At 48.4% G+C, this 21,087-nt stretch overlaps 1 protein-coding gene across 3 annotated transcripts in view; it reads right to left on the reverse strand.

Annotated features, from left to right (window-relative positions):
- TBC1D22B (TBC1 domain family member 22B) overlaps nt 1-21,087 on the reverse strand; it is a 73,008-nt gene that overhangs the window by 5,089 nt on the left and 46,832 nt on the right. Inside the window, exons 9-12 of one of the 3 annotated variants that reach the window (XR_002826629.1) lie at nt 10,748-10,854; nt 10,255-10,330; nt 7,332-7,454; nt 6,955-7,050 (exon numbers count right to left, since the gene is read on the reverse strand). Coding sequence is in view for 2 of the 3 variants with exons in the window: in XM_023745662.1 (XP_023601430.1) it covers nt 6,955-7,050; nt 7,332-7,459; nt 10,255-10,330; nt 10,748-10,892 (445 nt within the window). In the remaining variant the exon portion in view is untranslated. Of the gene's footprint in view, nt 1-6,954; nt 7,051-7,331; nt 7,460-10,254; nt 10,331-10,747; nt 10,893-21,087 lie in introns of all 3 variants that reach the window. The other 2 variants (XM_023745662.1, XM_006104392.3) reach the window with 2 other exon arrangements.

The raw sequence follows: 21,087 nt of genomic DNA on the forward strand, positions 1-21,087 counted from the left end.
AATTTTTATTGATTTCAGAGAGAAAGGGAGAGGGAGAGAGAGATAGAAACACCAATGATGAGAGAATCATTGATCAGCTGCCTCCTGCATACCTCCCACTGAGGATCGAGCCCGCAACCCAGGCATATGCCCTTGACCAGAATCAAACCTGGAACCCTTCAGTCTGCAGACCAATGCTCAATCCAGAGCCAAACCGGCTAGGACGCTATCCTATTTCTTGAGGATATACCTCACTGACTCCAAACCAGCCCTGAACTGAAGAAACGATATTTGCTTAGCCTCACCCAGAACATAAGCACCAAGAGGCCTGGAGACTCAATGAGACCCTTAGGGCTTCAAGTGATCATCCCACTCGCCATCCAACCAGTGTAAGAGCTCAAGCGAATGCAGGAACTCTTAGAAACACATGGGTCCAAGCCTCATTCCTGGAGTTTTGGATTCTAAAGACTTAGGATGGGACCCGGCAACCCACACTTTTCACAAATGTCTCCAATGATTCCAACAGGCAACCAGGTCTGGGGTTCCACTAGAGGTACTAAACAGCTCTTGATGGAATAAAAGCACACTTGAGATCCCAAGGAAGGAAACCCTAGATATCACAGAGAGTGACCTTTCATTAAATAAATGAAGGTAAATCCATAAAACAAAATACCCTGCAGCCACATTATTCATGCTTTCAAAATTTTTGCACAAGCATGTACTCATGTAATGTGTAAAAAATACAACTTTGGGGAAATGATGTTTATCCATACTTTTTGACATTCTAGAACACCACTATATTTTGTAAAGTGGTAAATAGAGGTTACAGAACAAAGTATACAAAATGATTTAATTAACAGTTAAGCACATACAATATGTATTTACTCATATAGATTTGCATAATGAAATGTCTGGAAGGAAATATATCACCTTTGTGTGGTAAGATTTCAGGTACCTAATTTTTTTCTTTTTACATACTGGTATTTTTAATTTTTTATAGTGGTTACATACACATACAATTGATAAACAAAAGCAACCGATAAAGGGATGATCTTTCTAGAAAAGACTATTCTTTGCTGGGATAAGAGCTACCAGTAATTTCCAATTCTTCTAGCCGTGCTAGAAACCTTCCAGAAACCTGGAAATAATTCTACCCCTTATTTCTCCCTCCAGAGTCTAGTTTAACACTCCTCACCTCCCCCAAGGGCAGTGAGGCTTAGGTGTGAGGAACTACTCTGCCACCTGGTGGCCATGCTTAGGAATGCATCCCCATCGTAGTGCTGTAACAATGGGAAGGTGTTAATCACAAATCAGGTGCTTTTAGCCAGAGGTAGAGAAGAGGCACTGCCTGGGCTGTGAACCACTGAAGATTTGTTACAAAGCCAGCTCATGGGAGCACTAAGTATGACATGCTTAGATGAAACACTGAGCTTGTGAGAAGACAGCCTGTGGGGCAAGCAGCAGAGACGGTTCCAAATTAATGGAAAGGGGCAACGGCTTTCACAGAAAAAAAACTGAAAATGGTTGAAAAGTAGAAAAGGGTCTGGCTCAGGTACCTGCTGAAAACCCACAGATCACAAAGGAAAAGAAATACAGCAGAGGAGTAATTTGAGCTGTATCTGGGCTGCGATGGGGAGAGGGGGTGACAATTAGGTAAGGAAGGGCCAAGGGAGAAGAAGGGATAGTAGGTAATAAGCAAAGAGACTTTGGTAAGGGAAAGGCACAGGGAAAACCCATTAGAGAATGCTCAATAGATGGAAGGATTGCAGATGAAGAGGGAGAAATCTAGGATAATAATTGTTATAATGGTAGCACGTACTACATGCCGGGCATTTACTACATACCAGGCAGAGCGTGGAGGCTTCACCTGTACTCTGTATTAACTTATTTCATCGTCACATACACTCTGAGATACATATTAGTCCATTTTACAGATGAGGAACTTGAGGCACAGAGGTTAAGGAACTTGCCCAGGGTCAGAGTAGTGCTGGGCTGGGATCTAAACCCAGGTAATCTGTGAGTGAGAACTGGTGCCCATAACCACTATTCTATATACTGCTTGCTTTGGAGTGAGAGGGAACTGGGGAATAATGTAGAAGGAACAAAAAGAAAATAAGTCATAGCAGAGGCTGCTTGAAAGAAATCTGTAGTTGATTAATTTTACTCAGCGTAAGAGCCAAGCACCACCAAAGATAGGATGTATAATAATTGACAGCAAGAGACCTTAAGGCCACATAAAATATATACTGTTAAATAAGATTCTGTGGTAAGAATCACTTAGCAAAACTGGAACATACTTTGCAAATGTAAATGTATTCAGGCATGTAAATATACTTTCTTAGTCAAATAAGTAGTTTAAAACAAATCCTTCCTGTTTTGAAAACCAGTGAGGTAGCAAAATAATTCCCCTGGTTTCAATTTTCAAAAACGTGTCCTTTATGTAAACTTTGTGAGAGCCAAACTCATTCACTGGTTTCCCCAGCATCGGAGTACCTGGTAGTGCATCGGGCAAGTTTCCCCTCAGAGAAAGCCATGGAGTCCCCCTCCAGGGCTTATTCTGTTTCCGTCCTTTCTCACACTAGCCTCAGGGCTCTCTCTGAACCTTCTGGGCTGGATTCAAATGGGCAATTTACTGGATATCTGTTTGGGCAACATTCAACGATCCCAAACAGAAGTTCCTGCAGAAGTAATGGGTGGATGCCATCTGGTTCAAGGGATTTATTTACATTTAGTTGTTATTTGGGCCTGAAACATCCCATGGGCTTAGCACTGTTTCATTTAATAACGCTGACCAGTGTCCTCCAAAAGACATTTTCAGAGTGGGAATCTCTCCAAGGTTTCCCATAAGATGAAAGCGAAGGATTCTGAGGCCAGCTGCTACTTTGGTTTATAGTCATCAGCTGGGCCAAGGTGACTTCCTTGCCAGTTCCCGTTTTACAGAGTTGAGGAATTTTGATTATTGGTCCTTGGAGTCCCCTTGAAATCAGTCCTGAGACACCTGCCCTGCCATCTCTGTGGGGGATCCTGCTCTTCTGAGTTCTCACAGATACTGTCCCGAGATGGCTTTTTAGACTGCAGGGTGACCAGTGGATGCAGTGTTACAGCCAAATCGTTTCCAGGCTACCTGGAGGTTACTCTATTCTGTACAAATCTTTAAAAATATATAGATTAGGGATTTATTACAAAATACAAAGTGTTAGTTTCTCATCGTCACTGATTCAAGAAAACAGGGTGATGAGTCCTGGGGGGGTGGTGTGGTGGTGTGGTGGTGGGGGGCGGGTGCTGGGGACTAAAAGCCAGCTCTGGAGCTGACCAATAGGCACTAACTTACGACCTCCAACAAGTGGCCATTCTCGAGGGCAGCTCCACCCGCCCCTTATCCACTGCATGCTCAGAGGAATGGGTCCCAGGGTAATGTGCATCTTGAAACACCGGGGAAGAGATCCAAAAGTCTGACCTTGATGGGCCGTGATGACCTTGATGACCCTGTAGGACGGGCCAATAATGGTGGCCATTCTGCAGTGAGGATGGTGGGCATGAAGGCTTCGGCCACTGTGATCCTGGCTTGCTCGCTTGAACATGGACTTGCTCTACTACGTTCAGTCCTCCCAGTGTCAGTGGGCCGTCATCGATGGAGGGAGTCACACAGAAGATCTCGCACATGAGCCAATGCTGCCGGGGACCTGCTTGTTCTCTTCCCCATGGTCAGAGCCACTCCCCCTGCACCCCCAGTCACCTCCTCTCCAGCCCCATTTGTTCACCCAGGATTAGCAGAGCCTGTTTACTCAGGAAAGTTAAAAAGCACTCAGGCTTGGGTGCTAAACTCTGTCTCGCCTCACTGCTCCCAGACTCAGGAGAACACTGCAGGGAGCAGTGATAATGACAGTAAGCTGTTTGCAGGGCTATATGCGCAGGACACCGTTCTACCCACGTCATGTGCATTACTTTGTATAATCCTCATAACAGCCCTAGGAGACAGGTACTCTTATCTTTTACAGGTAAGAAAACTGAGGTATCGAACGCCAATTTACTTCCTAAGGTTGCATACCTAGAAAAGCGGCAGAGCTAGGATTTGACCCAAGTAGACCAGCTCCAGAGAAGGTGGCTTAGTGCTGTTCTAGTCCACATAGTCCCCACCTTCCGGAGGAGGGCGGCTGCTTCCCGACGCCCTGCACTGGCCCCCCTCCCCGCCGGGTCCCTCCCTGCTTTCTAAGAGTGACAAAGGGCTGGTCTGCTGAAACCGCCACAACTCGAACTTTTACCTCTGCAGTGACTTCATCTGGTTTTCTTTCGAGTCACTGCAGCTGTAGCCCTAAAACTTCCCTCCCAGGCTAGGCCCACTGGCTCTCTGGGAGCCTGTATTCATCGACAGAGCTTCCTGGGCAGTGATTCCACTACAGGCAGCCTATTCTCTGCAGAGGTCACGGGCCAGGGTCTCACTATTTGACACAATGCTCCTGTGCTCTGCGCCATGCTTGTCTCCTGAAGGACACCTCCTGTCTATCCTAGCACAGTCAGACCCACTTTTTTCTTTTATTATTCACAGAATTATAGAATTGTGGGGCTGGGAGGAACTGTGCAGATTATCCAGTTCCATCGCCTGTTCTATTTGGTCTAAAAGAAAGAGGTGGGACTCCTCTCCGAGTAGAACTGTGTGTTAACACAGCAGCAGACAAAAGCTCCATTGTTATTCTGAGGGTTGTTGCAGAAAGACCTCAAATCCATCCGATAATCGAATAGGCTACCCAGGAAAGAACATCTCTGCGTCTAACAGTTTCAAAGTCATAGACTATTATCCTGTGCTCTGTCGATACTGTGAATCACTAACAGCCGTTCCAGGAATCCCCTCCACCCCCCGGGCTAATCTGGGAAGCGCTTTTATCACATGTGACAAGGCCCTCTGAGCCTGGCTCATGATAACTCAATTAGACCCCCTGCTCCCGATACCCGGCTCCACTTCAACCACATTATCAAAACTGAGAGCTCACCCAGCACATGGCCACTGCAGCCCTGGTGCTCATTCATCCCGGACGTCACATATGCTGCCTGCTGGCAGGAGCTGTGGCTCTTTATCAGCTGCCTGCAGCCTTGGCACCACGGCTGGCATCTACTCACAGACGCTGCTCTTTCCTTTTTCTTCCAAAGTCCTTTTGGGCAAGTCGGATCCTGTCTTTCCATCTACCTGCTGGGCAGGTTTCTGCTCTTTAGCCACCTAATACCAATTAGAGTGGGCCTGCTCGGGGAGCACATGGCGACGCTCTGCTCTTGAGAACTCAACACCTTGGCTAGTAATTAGACCTTAGAAAAGCACTCAGCCCTCTCTGGCTTTCTTCCCTGCTTTTGGAAGAAATAGATGCCCATTTGGAAAAAAATCACCTTCTGTTCAGAGATGTACAAAGCAGAAAAACAAAAGCCCACGACTGTCCCCAGAGATAACGACCATGAGAACCTCCAGGCCTTTCTCTCCGCAGACCTCAGAGCCGGCAATCTCTCATCAGTTCCCAAGCCTCTCAATGTATCCTATGCCCAAGCCTCTTGGAGCAGCTGCCAGCATCCCACCACCTCACATCCGCCCTGCACCCTCACCCAAGGCTTCCAGGTCGCTGCCCTCACTGGTCATCCGCTCTCCCTCCTTGCTCCGCCCACCCCTTCTCCCTGGCCTCTTGTGTAGGAGAGTGTGCGAAGACCTGGTCCTCGTCTCTCTGTCCCACACTCACTTCCCTTAGGGCTCGCAACCACCATCCCTGGCTTTTCAGGCCTTCTTGCCGAAGGGCTGCTAAACATACATGTCTAGTACAGACTTGTGGATTGATCTGTCTATCCTACTTCTACATCTGGATGCCTAACGGTAGTTAAAATTCAACATGCCCAAAACTGGACTCCAGATCTTCCTCTGTACACCTGCTCCCTGCCGCCTTCTCATAAACTGTGCAGTCAAACTGACTCACCCTTTCTGTTATGCTTTACACCTGATTCATCAGGAATCCCTGTTGGCTCTACTTATGAAATATATCCAAGTTCTGGCCACTTGTCACACTTTCACTGCCACCATCCAGGTCCACACCACCCTCATGTCTCACCTGGAGGACCACCATGGCCTCCTGGGTGGTCTCCTGCCCCCACCCTCACCCACGCCCACAGTCGCATAGAAGCCAGATCGATCCCTTGAGTGATCATGTCCCTTGTCTGCTCAAACACTCTTACGGCTCCCCTTCCGCTCAGAGAAAAAGCCATAGTCCTATAGAGTCTACAAAGTCCTCTGTGATCTGATCCCTTGTAAGTTCCCTGGCCTCACCTCTGCCGACTCTTCCCCTGGATCACTGTGCTCCAGCCCCTCCCCCAGTTCCTTCAACTGCAGGCATGCACTGCTTGAAGGCCTTTGCACTGGCTGTTCCCTCTGCCTGGATGCTCCTCCCCAGATGATCATATGGCTGGCTCCCTCCCCTTATGTGATCCTATCCTGACAACACTTGAAATGGCAACCTACCCCTTCCCTGCTACCTAATAACCCCTTTATCCTGCTCTACATTAGAGAGATTTTGTCTTTTCACCCTCTAACATTCTTTCTAATTTACTATGCTTGTGTTTGTTGTAAATCTCCCCCTACTAGTATGTAAGCTCCCTGAGAACAGAGATGTCTGTCTGTTTTACTTTCCAGTGTATCCTATGCCTTCAGCAGTGCCTAGCACGTGGCGGGCAGTGAACAAATGCCTGGCGGGGCCTGAATGACGTCTCCTAGGCCTGCCCAGCAGGTCTGCAGCCGCCTTTCTGGCACTAAGACCCTTTTCATACTGAAGGGTGCTGGGCCCTGTGACTGCTGCCAACTGGGAGAGGCATCCTCTTCCGAGCACCTCTTCCCTTGGCCCCTTCCCAGCCAGGCACCTGCTGGGGCTCCTTCTGCCTGTCCAGCCCCACTGACGGGAAGCTCCCACCTGACGCCCAGCCCCAGCCCAGGCCGAGCGCCTGTCCACTCACCTGGAAATCCTCCTCATCCAAGATCTCTTTCCTCCACTTGATCAAGAAAGCTGCACACACGTACAGGTGGAAGTGGGAGAACCCCTCTGGCTCAGACTGGGAAGGCAAAGAACAGAGTTAGGTCGCCAAGCCCTGACCAGGAGCGGCGCTAGTCCTCTCGGGTCCAGCCCGCCTGCAAGGTGGGAACGCAGCACAGCACCCCTCTCGTGGCTGGGCAAACGGGGGCCTGAAGAGACTGAGCAGAGGCCCTGCCGTGAGGCTCAGGCAGACACAGAAGCAGAAAGGAGGTGGGGACTCCTGCGCAGCTACACGCCACCCCAGGCCGGAGAGGGCGCCCCGGGGACAGTCTGGCGTGGGGGGAGGGGATCGCTTCATACCTGGTATGTGTCCCACAGGCGGATGGTGCAGCGAAGGGGAAGCTCCCGCATAAGCAGGTTGTTCATCCAACGAAAGGCAAACTGTAGGTATTCCACCTCGTACCGCCTGAAGTGATTGTGTACCTGCTCTGAAACAGGAAGTGTCATCGGCCCCGGGGGCACAGCCTGGGGGGTCAGATCCTGGAAAAGTCCAGGAGCCTAGAAGGCAATTTCCATTTTTTTCCACCCCTCCCCCAGGAAGCCAGGCAGAGGGGCCACGCTGGCGTCCGACTGTGCTTTGTGTTTGGGTCCACCGTCTCACACACAGCAGCACTGACAGTATCTCAGCACCCCTGGCACAGCCCACAGTGATAGTCCAGGTGCCTTCTTCCCTCCCAGGGCTGCTTGAGCCACAGGAGACACAGTTCACTTGGCTGCTTGACCTTATCACTCAGCAGAGGAGGCTGAATGGAAAGGAGCAGGGGTCACCTTGGCCCCTCCCCCCAGCGAGGATTTCCTCCTCAGCCTCCCTGACAGATGGCAGCAGCAGGGACTTGGCCCTGCCAGTGAGAGAGGCTCGCTGACTCCCCTGGAGTTAAGTGACTCACCAGGAAGTGCTTCGGCACACTGCACAGAAGCCAGCGCCCCCTCCCACCCCTTGGCGTCTGTGTGGTGTTCTGGAACAACCCCACAACAATCCTGATCCCTGTTTTCCACGACAGCCCTTCAAATAATACTTAATCGAATTTTGTCATATCACTATCCTCCTCAGTTTCCTAACCTATAAAATGGGGATGCTCACCCACACCTCACAAAGTTTGGGAGACTTTCTAAGATAAAATGAGAAAATAGCCCTGGCTGGTTTGGCTCAGTGGATAGAGCGTCGGCCTGCGGACTCAAGGGTCCCAGGTTCGATTTCGGTCAAGGGCATGTACCTTGGTTGCGGGCACATCCCCAGTGGGGAGTGTGCAGGAGGCGGCTGATCGATGTTTCTCTCTCATCGATGTTTCTAACTCTCTATCCCTCTCCCTTCCTCTCTGTAAAAAATCAATAAAATGTATATTAAAAAAAATGAGAAAATAAAAGTGATTACAGTAGCACCTGGCATGTGATACTTAATACAATTTCTGAAGGAATGTAACTATTAACAATGGTTACTTCTGGTGGGTAGAATTTAAGGAAGGGGGAAGGTTTTTACTTCTCATTTTGTGTTTTTCTGAATTATTTAAATTTTTGTAAAATTACTTCTATAATTGAAAGAATAAAGATATATGCACTTAAACATCCACTATCCCAATATACTATGCCTTTATTTATCATGTATGTGTGAGGAGAAAAAAAACAGGCCAGGGCAGACAGTGGCAGAAACCACGGCCTCTGTCAGCCGGCTCAGCGCCCTACCCCTGCGGCACGCGCCCTGCACCAGAATCCAGGTGAGGGATGCAAGAGACCCTCATGCGGGCCCACCATGGGGCTAACAGCTGGGTCTGGGCGCTAAGAGGAAAAGCATCCACACATGACGTAGAGGAAACCACTGTAAATAAGCATGTGAGTGGGGAAGATTGGAATGCTGTCATAAAAAGAAGCTGAAGCCTGGCCAGTGTGGCTCAGTGGTTGAGCACCAAGAGCTCACCAAGAGCTCACTGGTTGAATTCCTGGTCAGGGCACATGCCCAGGTTTCAGGCTGGATCCCCAGCAGGGGGAGTGCAGGAGATGTTTCTCTCTCTCCCTCTCTCTTTCACTCTCTCTTAAAAAAAAAAAAAATAGCCCTAGACAGTTTGGCTCAGTGGATAGAGCATCGACCTGTGGACTAAAGGGTCCCAGGTTCGATTCTGGTCAAGGGCACATGCCCGGGTTGTGGGCTCAATCCCCAGTAGGGAATATGCAGGAGGCAGCTGATCAGTGATTCTGTCTCATCATTGATGTTTCTATCTCTCTCTCCCTCTCCCTTCCTCTCTGAGATCAATAAAGATATATATTAAAAAAATAAATAAATAAATAAAAAATCAATAACATTTATTTTTTAAAAAAAGAAGGTGGAGTGGAACAAATCGGGAACCTGGGAAGAAGAGCGAAAGATACAGTTTCTATGTGGGGGGAAGGGCAATGCTTAGCTGAAGCAGAAAACCAGGCTGGGAAAACCAGGAAACGCGCTCTATTAGCTGGTGTGTAACTAACTGGTGGCGCCCTAAAGAGCTCTGCAGCTTGACTGGTGCCACCGGTCCCACCTATAGGCCTCGCTGTGAGGCTCTATGTGCTTCTGAACCCTCACTCTGACCTCCTCCGGCCGCAGTTTCTTCATCAGTCAGAGCAGGGCTCCCCAAATTGCCTTTTAGTCCTCACATTCCCTGACTCCAACCCAGAGTCAAGGACATTCTGCTTCAGGAAGAGCCACCCAAACAGGTCACGGATCTGTGGGAGGGCCTGCTGGGGGTGGGGGTGGGGGGGCAGCCAGGCCTGACGGCCCTGTGTCAAGGCGTCAAGGCCTCAAGTCCCGCCCATCACCACTTGGAGGGCAGGTCAGCCGACAGAGCTGCTGCTGAAAGCGAGGGAGAGCCCCAGCGTTCCAGAGCAGAAGAGGGAGGCGACCAGACGTTTACGAAAGATGCAGCGTGTGACAGAAGGTGTGTAAGAGGAGAGGTTTGGAGGAGGCATGGCTGGCCCAGAGTTAGGACAATGGAGAAGAAAGGGTGACTTGAGGAGAGATGCTGAGGGAGAACTGAGAGAACTTGGTGACAGAGAACGAAGGAGAGAAAGAATTTGAGGAAACAGCAGTGTTCCCACCTCGCCTAGCTGTTGAGATGCGGGAGGATGCTGGGGCGCCAGCAGCACAGAGCACACAGGAAAAGGGTCACGTTGGGAAGGGGCTGAGGAGGGGACTCGCACATAATGCGCCGTGTCAGCCGTGGGCTGTGCTATTGCGAGAGGGCTCCTCTGGACCTACCATCAATCCGGCTGACCAGCTCTTCCAGCGCCTTGACCTTCTTCTGGATCCCTGGTTGTGCGAAGGTGTAGTTATCCTGCCAACGACACAGAGCCCGGGATAAGCAGGACTCACAGCTGTGCTGCCACCTCGAGTTCACAGACACACACGTAAAGGCACAAGCAGTGTTTCCAAAGCCGGTGCGGTGTTTGGGAGAACAGAGGGAGCCACAGAGCAGCAGTTTGGGGAGCCTAACAGAGCCCTGCTCTGCGGAGGCGAACCATGGCCCAGGAGGCAGGAGCGTGCTCTGACGACAAAGTCAGGGCAACAGAGAGACTTCCTGAGACTCCAGGGGATGCCAGACGACTGCCTTTTGAACGCTGTAAAGCTAATGAAAGAGGCAGAGATGGGTGGACCAAAAAGAGGAGGCGCTGTGCTGGGTGGGGGGCTGTCTGACGCTGAAGAGCAGTAAGGAACCCACAGGCACTGGGTGTCCAAGGGCAGACCCACCCACCTGGATGCCGTCCAGCAGCTTGCTCATGCACCAGAAGCTGTCGGCTTCAATGCTGCGCAGCACGTCCTGAGACAGATTGGTCACGTCGAAGTTCTCCACATCCTCTTCTGTAAAACAAAAGGTGGAGAGAGTCCAGAGGTCTTCTCTAAAAAATGGAGAGAGAAAGATAGAGTCTAGTATCTTCAACAGGACCTGGGCCAGGGCGAGCCAGGAGAACCTGATGCCAAGGGACGGCCTGCCCTCCTCCCCGGTCGGGTGGGCGAGGCCCAGGAGAGTTCCCGAGGACCTCATTACAACCCTCAACAGGATTTCTCAGACCAAGTCCACTGGGTCCAAGTATCTTTCTCTTCCCCTGCACTTGTTCATTCAGTTTTAGAAAAAGATACTTCAGGCTTCATGTTCAATGAGCTATGGACCCAGCCCCTGGACATTATCTAGAAAAATTACTTGATTTCAGAATTTGGTGAGCTGTCTGGTTCACTCATATGTAGTGAGAGCAGCTGGGATCAGACAGCCCCATAATTCATTTTTATTTTTAGTTTTTTTTAAAAAGGGATTTTAAAAATATATATTTTTATTGATTTCCAAGAGAAAGGGGGAGAGAAAGAGACACAGAAACATCAATGATGAGGGATAATCATTGATTGGCTGCCTCCTGCAAACCCCCCACTGGTGACGGATCCCACAACCTGAGCATGTGCCCTGACCGGGAATCAAACCATGACTTCCTGGTTCATAGGTTGATGCTCAATCACTGAGCCATGCCAGCTGGGCTTTAGTTTTTTGTTTTGTTTGTTTGTTTTTAAATATCTTTTCATTGATTTTTAGAGAGAAAGGAAGGGAAAGAGGCCCTTGAGTTCTCCGCCAAAGATGGCTGCTCTCTTCAGACCCACAAGCCCTGTCTGGAAGTAGGACGTTCACTGTAGCCCTGGCACTGCAGAGACACAGGCATCTGACAGAACGTATCGGGATCCAGCCCTTCCACTTATGAGAATTACTACCCAGACCTACGACTGAACCTCGTCGAGACAACACGTAACAGCTCTCAGATTCTGCTCCTGTGTAAACAGCATTTAAAAAATACATATGCTTTCATTGATTTCAGAGAGAAAGGGAGAGGGAGAGAGAGACAGAAACATCAATGATGAGAGAGAATCATCGTTCAGCTGCCTCCTGCATGCCTCCTACTGGGGATGGAGCCTGCAACCCAGGCATGTGCTCTGACAGGGAATCGAACTGTGACCTCCTGGTTCATGGGTCAACTCTCAACCACGGAGCCACACCAGCTGGGCTATAAACAGCATTTTTAAATGGACATTAAAGACTATAGAAACCCTTTGGGGAGGGGAAGTGTTTTATCAGAAAGGCTATGACCCTGGAAACAGCCTAGAAGTCCAACTTGAAGTGCAGACACATGTAAATATATGTTAATGCATACAAAATGCTAACAACAGGGCCTGGCACACAGTAGGCATGATATAGTTTTAGATGTAGCTTAATAGGAATTTGTAATAACTTGGGAAAGTATGTCCCTGTGTTAGGGAAAAAAGCAAGGTACAGAACTATGTATGGAATACTCTCAAGCACTTACTGTACATACAATATTTGCATGTGCTGACACAGCACAGTGGAAATGCAAAATATATCACAAGGTTTACAGGATACATCCCCCAGATGGGAGGGATAAAAGATTTTTAGTTTTGTTAAGTTGTATTAGACTTTTCAAAATTTCTATAATAAGCATAATTTTTATAGTCAGGAAAAAAATATATAAATATATACATACTATTTTAGAAAAAAAGACTTAACAATTGACTACACCTACCTTTTATCATCAAAAAATAAGGAATAAAGATAGTTTTCTAAAACAACATAAAGCTTGCAGAAATGAAGACTTCAGATGATACATAAAGGTCCATTTGAGAAATCACATTGAGAAAAAAAAACCCTTCCAAGAAAGATCATCTTGCTTTTCCCCTAACTTAACCCTTACTATGTAGTACTTTTGGGGGTGGCCACCTATACACTATTAATTTAGTTAAATGGTCCTGGGCTCTGAGACCCAGCTCAGAATCTCCTGCCCTCCTTGCTCTGTGTTTCATCCCTAAGGCCTGGCGTGTGGCTGCGGGCAGTCTACTTCACTGCCCCACGTGTGCCTCCCCACTTTACGTGTCTGTTCCCCAGGGACAGGTATCCAGGTGCCTCCAACTCCCACTCCCACAAACACGCCCCGGGAAACTGTTCCCTGCCACCAGAGGAGATCTGTGCTGGGCCCCGGTCCTGCCAGACCTCGGTCCAGGACCAGGCTCACAGCAGCGCAGAAGAGAGCGCCACTTCCTTTTTAGCGGGCGCAGTGCCCACACTAACCATCCCAGACCTCCTCTGTATGAGAGCGTTGTCAGACAAAGTGAAAGCCACAAGGAGGGCTCAGGGCAAAACCCTGCCACTGCTCACACACGTGCCCACAGGAGGATCGGTGCTGCCCGGGCACGTGAAGGTCTTTCCTGCCGCGGGCCTTCTACACCTGCAGAGCACTGAGCCGGAAATGTCACACGTAGCAGTGACCAGGAAGAAAGGCCTGGGTCCTGAGAACGATGGGGACATAACACCAGATCAGCCCCGGCGACCTGTGGCTTTTTGTCAGACAGACTAGCACGTTGATTAAGAGCAGGGACTCTGGAGCCAGACTGCGCGGCTCAAACCCCGACTCCCGCACTCACTATCTATGTGGCTCTGGGCAAACGACTTTACCTGCTGAGCCTTAGTTCCTCATCTGTTAAGGTGGTCTTTCCTACCAGTGTCATAGGATATTATCAGGATTAAGTTAATATATAAAAATGCTAACAGTGCCTGGCACAAAATAAGCATTATGTAAATGTGAGCTTGTATTATTGTTATTAAATGAGGAATAAATAAATTCCTATCTGGTTTCAGCCTCAGTTTTTTTAAATTAAATTTATTGGGGTGATACTGGTTAATAAAATTATATAGGTTTCAAGTGTACAATTCTGATACATTATCTGTATATTACACAGTGTGCCCACCGCCTGAAGTCAAATCTTCCGTCACCATATATTTAACCCCCTTCCCTGGCCCCGTCCCCTTCCTTCTGGTAGCCACCATACTGCTGTCTGTGTCTGAGTTTTTGTTTGTTCATTTGTTGCTTTCAGAGCGTCAGTTATTTTGGATTCCTGTTAGTCACGTCCAAACTTAACCTAATTCCAGAGTGTACCTTAAAAATAAGTCAATTTTCAAAGTTTCCATTTCCACCATTTGGTCTTAAGGAGAAGTTCTAACAACATGGGGTCTTACGTTGGCAAGATGCCACTCTTGGTAACTGTGCCAATTCCAAACGTTTAGCTGTCTGTCCAGGGAGCAAAGGGACCGACAGACAGACGCTGAGCCTTCTTAGGGGGTGTCGATTCGGGGCTGTTGTTTCCCCAGGTTCTGCCCTTGTGCCAGGCCTTCCCTTTAGCCCTTCGCTTTCGCAGGCAGTGGGACAGTTCACCAGCACTTCCGAGAGCAGGAAGAGTTTAGTTCTAGTGTGCTGCCTGCTGGGAGGATAAAATTCACACATTCAGTCAAAAACTGTGAGCTGAGCGCACCAGCAAAAGCAGCAGAGGCAGGGAGGCCCAGCTCTCTGAAGGGCCTCATTCAGCATAAACAGTCTGTTCAGAAGGATCATTAAACGTCCCACTTGAGGAAATTCAGCATCTAATTGAGCTGGAACGGGAAACCATGCCAGCAACGCAGTCTCGAATGAGGACGGTGTCTTCGGTTGTTAGAGACACACAGCAGTCAGGACTCAAACTGGTGGGAATGAGATTTTAAGGAATATTTTATGGCTATTTTAGGAGGCAAAGCATCCAAATAGAGGAAACCCAAAGCTCCTTATAAAAATCAAATTGCCTACTGTGGGCTTGCCAAGAACATGCCCATTTATTAGCTGATAAAATGTACTTGAGTTTTGGCTCCTGTGAAATGTTTATTTTTCTGAGAACTCAAGTCTTGGCCTAAAATCAGCCTCATATACGCCTCAAGAGCTCCTCAACAGCTTTGGGGGAAAAGCTGGTTTTGCTTAAACTGATAAGAGGAACCTGTGCACTCACTGCTCTAGGCATTGCCCAGGAACCATCGGTGACCAGGCAACCCCCACACTGTGGCTGCCGGGTCAGAAGATGCAGCCTGACGGACGCAGGCCGATTCCGGCAGCCAACTGCAGACGGGGTCTCTTCTCCAGCCTCTGGCCTACCTGAGTCCTGTCTTTGTTTTTTCTAACTTAAACTCATTAGACTATCTCACATCTTTTCTGATCACAAAAGTAAACTAATTGAGAAAAGGAAAATGTAAATCTTTTTGGCCATACATCTAAAGAATCTCATAAAACAGAAACATTTTTCATCTAAAAAAGTTTTAAGAAAAGTGTCAAGGAATTCATGCAGTTACCTGTACGCAATAATTTTTAAGTGGTTTAACTGCCATAACAACGCAGGGCTGGGTATTATCTGTTTAGTACTTTCAGGCAGGTATGTGATGGCAGCGACCACGACAAGGTGCCATCACAAGCCTCAGTATGGAGAGGGCGAGGGCCCTCAGCTAATGATGGGAAAGTCAAGCCACCGCAGAGGAAGGAGAGTGAGCAGAGCTGGTCTCTCCCAGGGCGGGGGTCAGAGGGAAGACTTCTGAGGTTCCTACAGAGCAGAGACTAGAGCAGTGATGGCGAACCTATGACACGTGTGTCATAGGTGACATGCGAACTCATTTTTTTGGTTGATTTTTCTTTGTTAAATGGCATTTAAATATATAAAATAAATATCAAAAATATAAATCTTTGTTTTACTATGGTTGCAAAGATAAAAAAATTTCTATATGTCACACGGCACCAGAGTTAAGTTAGGGTTTTTCAAAATGCTGGCACGCCGAGCTCAAAAGGTTCGCCATCACTGGACTAGAGGGAGGCGGCTGTTTCACGAAAATCATGTACCAAACTGTGTGAGAGGAGATGTGCTATTTCAAAGACACAGAGAAGCAGCTAACCCTGGAGCCCCTCCTGATTCTGTGCCTGTCAAGCAGGGTAGTGACTAAAAGCTGGACATTAACTCAGACTAACATACGGGCTCTGGGTATACACTACCAGTGTCATGACACCCTGAGTGAAATTAATTAAAAAAACAAAATACCACCAAACTTTCTCTATTTCTGTATTACTTTTACTCTTATTTAGCAAACGTGAGTGGCTGCTGGTTAACTGGGCCTCTTGGTACTGACTGTAGGATCCAGTCCTACAACAGATATTTAGGTTGTTCACAATTTTTTTCCATATGAAATTATCTGAGCCCAAACTCTGTGAGTATTCAGATCATGGGGGCAAGGAGAGCAGGTCCAGCACACACCTAACCTTCGAGGACCTGCCCAAAGATCACCCAATGGGCGGCGTGTCACTGTGGTCCCCGAGGCCAAGGTCAGCTGCTCAGAGGCTCCTCATTAGGCTCCGCCATCTTGAATGTGCTGGCTACCTCGATTTCTCCTCTGTCAGTTTCTCACTTATTCTTGGGGTTGGATGAGATTGAACGTGCAAGTGAGCAAGCATGCACACGTCCCTCGTGCCACGCGCCAGGGATAGCAGGCGAGTTCTCAGCCCAGAGACCCAGAGACGACAAGCCACAACTGACCTTGGAGTCTTCCCTCCTCCCTGACAGTAAATTCAGCACTGGGCATCCACTGCTCTCAAGTGCCAGCTGAAAGCAGCTCGTGCCGCACTCTGACTGGCTGTCTCCAGACACACGTCCACGGCTGGGAAGAGCCTCAAACATCCCTCAACTGCCTGTCACATGGGAAGCTGCCTCAGCTGTGAAGACGGGGCCAGCAGGCATCTTGAGGAAAGGGTTAGAGTCCCAAATAGGGTGAGCGCTAAAAAATTCAGCATCAGCTCCATCCCCCCAATAGCATTAAAATAGAGAATGACATATCCTCACTGTGTGATTCAATTGATCAAGTTTAGAGATAGGCAAAACTGACTAAGGAAGTTACCCTTGCTGGGGCAGGTGGAGGGAGGGGCGGGGGGCTAGGCGGGAACCCGAGGTGACTTCTGCATGCTGGGAATGTTCCATGTCCTGATACGGGTGCTGGTTATTTATTGGAAATTTATCAAGCTGTGCATGTATGATACATGTACTTTAAAATATGTATGTTATATCTCAATGTAAAGTTTACATTTAAAAACTTTTTTAATCCTCAATCCAGGACAGGCCTTTTAAAATTGATTTTAGAGACAGAGGAAGGGAGAAGGAGACAAGGAGAGAGGAAGAGGGAGAGAAACATCGATGCAAGAGAGAAACATTGATCGGATGTCTCCCTCCCCGCCACAACCCGAGTATGCACCCAGACCAGGAATCAAACCCACGACCCCTCAGAGCATAGGATGACACTCCAAGCAACTGAGCCTCACTGGCCAGGGCTAAAGTTCACATTTAAAAAAGGAAAAGGGAATGTCCTCGTAAGGCAATAATGAAACCCCACCATTAGTTTTTCCAGTTTTATCTTTGGCATCCACACCCCATCAGACAGGGAAGACCAGGACTGGCAGGGTGGGTACCACATGCAGAGTCGAATGTGAGTGGGGAATGAGGCCTCCCAGTGACTGACAGCTGGGGCTGCAGGATAATCCACAGCCCAGGAGCAAGACATGGCAGTATGTGGGGCGTTTAATATTAACTTATTTCCTCTGAAATTTTGAGGTAACTATCAAAAATTAACTGGCTTGCCCCTTGCCTCCTTCAGGGCTTTGCTCAAACATTCCCTTCGCAATGTGACCTGGCTCAGCACTCTGTTTAAAACCTGCTCCCGTTCCACTCTTGCCAATGGCACACCTCCGTCCTTTCCTGCTTCATTTTCTCCGTGGCACCATCACAATCCAACTAACACCCATTTATCTATTTGTTGTGTTTCTGTAGGAAAGGGATTTCTTTTTACGTGTAATTTACACACAGCTGACCACATGTAAGTGCACAGTTCTGTTTTGACACATGTAGGCTTCAGTGCAAAAATGCCCCAATCAAATAGAGAACGCCGCCATCACCCCAGAAGGGTTCCCAGGTCTCTCCCGGGCAGTCTCCACCCGCCAAGCACTGTTCTGGTTTCCGTTGCCACAGATCCTTTAAACTCTATTTAAGGGAAATCATACAATGTGTACTTTCTTTGTTCAACATAATGGTTTGACGTGGTTTCTCCCATGTTGTTGCCTTTAATCAGTAGTTTGTCTTTCTTATTGCTAAGTACTTTTCCAATGTATGATTATCCATTTTCCTGTTAACAGATATTTAGGTTGTTTACAATTTTTGTCTATGTGAATAAAGTTGCTGTGACTATTGTTGTGCAGCCTTTAAGGATGATAAGCTTTCCTTTTCCTTGAATAAATAACTAGAAGTAAACGGCAGATTTTTGCCTACTTTGTTTGTGGGCACACCCCCAGCGCCGATAGTGCCTGGCCCAGGATAGGCGCTCAATAAAAACGTGCTGAGATGCGGGAAGAGACTGGACAAAAATCGTGCACCTATGGATGAGGACAGTGGGTGGGGAGTGAGGGCGGAGGGTGGGGTGGGAGCTGGAAGGAGGGGAGTTATGGGGGGGGAAAAAGAGGAACAAATGTAATAATCTGAACAATAAAGATTTGATTAAAAAAAAAAACAGAAAAAAAAAGAAAAAAAAAAAAACCAAAAAAAACGTGCTGAGGAGCGATGGCTCTCCACCGCCATCCCTCAGCCGGCTCTCCATCGCCATCCCTCAGCCGGAGAACTTCTGGCTAACCCGCACAGTACCCGAGCATTGTATGTGATTCACTGCCCTCCAGTGGCCAAGCCCAGCAAAGCCATACCAATTCCTGGATATCTTGCAAAGTTCTCACAATCTTTTCATTCTCTCATTGCTCTAGATACATGGAATGCATATTTGGGAGACAAAATGAAGGCCCCGGGAATATAGAGATGTTTATAAATAGTCTCTGGCCTCAAAGAATCATACAGTCGGGTGGCAGAGAGCAGGAGGGAAACACAAACAGTAACTTGCATTGTGGGAAGCGCTACAATGAAATGTACAGGGTTATTATGGAAAGAGTGCCACTGGGGGGTGGGGGCTGGCGGGAAGTCTCAGGACAGACATCGAGGAGTAAGGGGAGTCTTAAAGGAGCACAAGGATTAGCCTAGCCGTGGTCAGCAAACCGCGGCTCGCGAGCCACATGCGGCTCTTTGGCCCCTTGTGCGTGGCTCTTCCACAAAATACCATGTGCAGGCGTGCATGTACAGTGCGATTGAAACTTTGTGGCCCATGCGCAGAAGTCGGTATTTTATGGAAGAGCCGGTATTTTGTGGAAGAGCCACACTCAAGGGGCCAAAGAGCCGCATGTGGCTCGCGACTGCGGTTTGCCGAGCCGCAGTTTGCCGACCACTGGCCTAGGGGATAAAAGGATGGCGCAGAAGAAGGAATGATTTAAAATGTCAATGCAGGATTGTTGAGCTTCAGGGTGATGCAGGGCGCTGCTCGCCCGGGGCCTAGCACAACAGCTAGAGAACCTGGACATTTTCACCTGTAGGTGATAGGATGCTACTGAGGGGCTTTAAGCCAGTGGTTCTCAACCTTCTGGCCCTTTAAATACAGTTCCTCATGTTGTGACCCAACCATAAAATTATTTTCGTTGCTACTTCATAACTGTAATGTTGCTACTGTTATGAATCGTAATGTAAATATCTGTAATGTTGCTACTGTTATGAATCGTAATGTAAATATCTGATATGCAGGATGGTCTTAGGCGACCCCAGGTTGAGAACCACTGCTTTAAGCGGAGGAGCTACATGGGCAAGTATGTGCTTAAACGGTGTGGAAGATGGGCTTGAAGGGGATGTAATTGGAGATGAGGAAACACACGTGGCCATTTCAGCAGTCCAGGCCTGACCTAGACCAGTCGTAGGATAAATGGAGAGGGAAACAGCTTCCAGAAATATTGAGCACTTAAAATCATCAAAGCTTTGTAACTTACTGGATATGAAGAGTGAGAAAAAGGAATAATCAACACTCCTTAGCATTTCTGACTTAAAAGACAGGAAATGCTACTGAGGGGAAGGGGTGGCTGGTATGGGGAGGAGAGGAGTCATCTAGGAGCCAAGGGGAGGCAAGGACTGCCAGCTGTCCACACACAACTGTCCCCCTTCCTCCTTGGTGACAGGACCCCTAAGGGTACTGGCCACCTGGGATGCAGACTGCTTTCCAGCAGCACTGCAGACAGTTACAGACATGAGACTAAGTTCGGATAAAAGAGACTTGAGCCCAAGCATCACGTACATCGGAAGTGTCCTTAAAGGGAAGGAGCAAGCCTTCCTCCCTTTCCTCCTCCACACCGGCCAGAACTCACAGCTACGCTGGGTCATGAGAAGGAAGCCATGCGCTGAGAACATAGAACAAGAGAAGGGAGCCTGGACCCGATGTCTGCGAGCAGCGTGCAAGCCCTGTACTAACCTCTTGACTTTTAATGTGAGAGAAAGCAGCTTTTCTCTCCTGCTTAAGGTAGCCCTTCCTAGGTGGGCATCCACGACAAGGGGGACTGTCACGCAGGGAACCGGGTGCATGTGACAAGTAGGGAAAGCCTGCCCTCGGGAGTTCCGGTGCCGTTGTGCTTCTCAACACCCTGAAATGCAAATGCTCCTGTGCTGCGTCAGGCAGAGAAGAGGCGTTGCTCCACGCCGGTCCATTTGCACCGAAAGAAATCACCAGACTTGTCTCTTCCTTTGAAAACAGACATGCCCTGAGCCTGTGTGATTTCCTCATATGTGTCACTTAAGTAGTTGCTGTTAAGCAGCTTATTTTGGTGATGACCTCACTATCAATTACATGTTAACTTAATATGTTCAGAGCTAGATCAATAATATCGTCTAAGTCCAAAGGCTTATAGATTACAGACTAGAGGTACTCTGCAGTCTCAGGGATCACAGTCCAGAGACGGTATCTCCCCAGGGGTGACCCTCTAGCACGGTCACCCTGGACCCAGACACGGGCTTATCCATAGAGGCCCCCTTCTGTCTGAGAAGGAAGCTGCCGGAGGGCGAGGCTGGTATGGACAACTTCTCTATCGACTCAGAGGCTGTCTGGATCTGTTCTCAACTATTTTACACAAAACATGACACAAAGCATGAAGCAAGTTCAGGTAGTAATTTATGAAAGTGACAGGGAACAGATGGGGAGGACGTAGGAGAGAGGCCAAATAATGTCCGGGAGGCAAGTGGTCCCACAGCCCTACCAGGGCAGACCCTTCCACGCTACACTCAGGAGATGGGCAGTGGGCTGAGGCTGCC

Source organism: Myotis lucifugus, unplaced genomic scaffold, assembly GCF_000147115.1.
Source record: "Myotis lucifugus unplaced genomic scaffold, Myoluc2.0 scaffold_564, whole genome shotgun sequence".
Classification (NCBI taxonomy): domain Eukaryota; kingdom Metazoa; phylum Chordata; class Mammalia; order Chiroptera; family Vespertilionidae; genus Myotis; species Myotis lucifugus.